Consider the following 1,076-nt stretch of genomic DNA (forward strand, 5'->3'; position numbering starts at 1 on the left):
CTCTGTCAACGGCGTCCAATGCATTTCGCATCAACCATGGAATACCAGGCGGCGTGCCGTCGTAGTCCGACCAATAATACGCACCGGCTTCTCTGAATACAATATATCTAACTGAAAATATTTTAAGAAGTCGTGCCCCAGAATCACGGGGAACGCCAACGATTCTACAATAAAAGCTGTAATCAAAAAGGGAATACTCAACTCATCAGCAGTGGAGCGGGCTCTCTCCCCCACCCCTGCTGCTGTAATCAGATTAATCGCTAATGTTGCTACACCAATAATCTTACAAGAGGACTTATCTATTGTAATCAACGACGGCCCATTCATGGGGCTAACTTCGCAGCCAGCAGGAATCACATCACGTGCTACCATCGTGGCATAGCAGCCAGTATCCACGAGGCAGCGAACAGGGCCAACAGACTGATAATTTGACACAAGTTGTACAGACAAGAATAGACCAGAATCATCTCCAAAAGGGTACAAAGTCAATGTTTTCTTATGATCATCAGGGGTCAAGGCTTTAGCGACTGACGACCGCGGGCTGCTGGGCGCTAATTTCCCTGTTCCGGCGTCACACCCTTCTTAATCTTTTCCAGCAGAGCTGGGCGCTCGGGACACGAGTGGGACAAGTGTGCCTTAGAACCACAGATAAAGCAACCCTCACTGCACTTCTTATGGGGACAGTTATAGGATGCATGCTTCCCTTCACAGATCCCGCACGGCATCAGCTGACTCATGGGCTGCGTGGGTCCTGCACGCATGTCCTTATCCTTACGACCAGAATCTTGTTGAGCCTTGAGGATGTCCTTCAGGGACCCAAGCAGGGCATTCTGCGAAGTATGCATAGCGTTGATAGCCTTAGTCTGTGATTCAATAAGCGAAGCCAGCTGCTTGTCCTTGGCTGGGGGAGGTTGTGCCACCGCCCCGGGGCACGCATGCTCATCCTTGGACACAGCCGCTGCAGCGTGCTTGGCCGTCCGAGACTGCTTCCCTCTGTAATCCGCTATAATCTGGCAGACCTCAGTTATACCCTTAGGTCGACGTCTTCTCAAAACCGGCCTGGCTCCCTCCGGGGC

General features: G+C 51.6%; 1 protein-coding gene across 1 annotated transcript; it reads right to left on the reverse strand.

Moving 5' to 3' along the window:
* Positions 1-551: 551 nt before the first annotated feature.
* Positions 552-845, reverse strand: Pmar_PMAR022795 (hypothetical protein; the record flags this gene model as incomplete). Its single annotated transcript, XM_002766648.1, has 1 exon — positions 552-845. One exon carries the CDS (start codon positions 843-845, stop codon positions 552-554), a length of 294 nt encoding a protein of 97 aa, XP_002766694.1.
* Positions 846-1,076: the final 231 nt, after the last annotated feature.

Source organism: Perkinsus marinus (genome assembly GCF_000006405.1).
Source record: "Perkinsus marinus ATCC 50983 genomic scaffold scf_1104296972156, whole genome shotgun sequence".
NCBI classification, from domain to species: Eukaryota; Perkinsozoa; order Perkinsida; family Perkinsidae; genus Perkinsus; species Perkinsus marinus.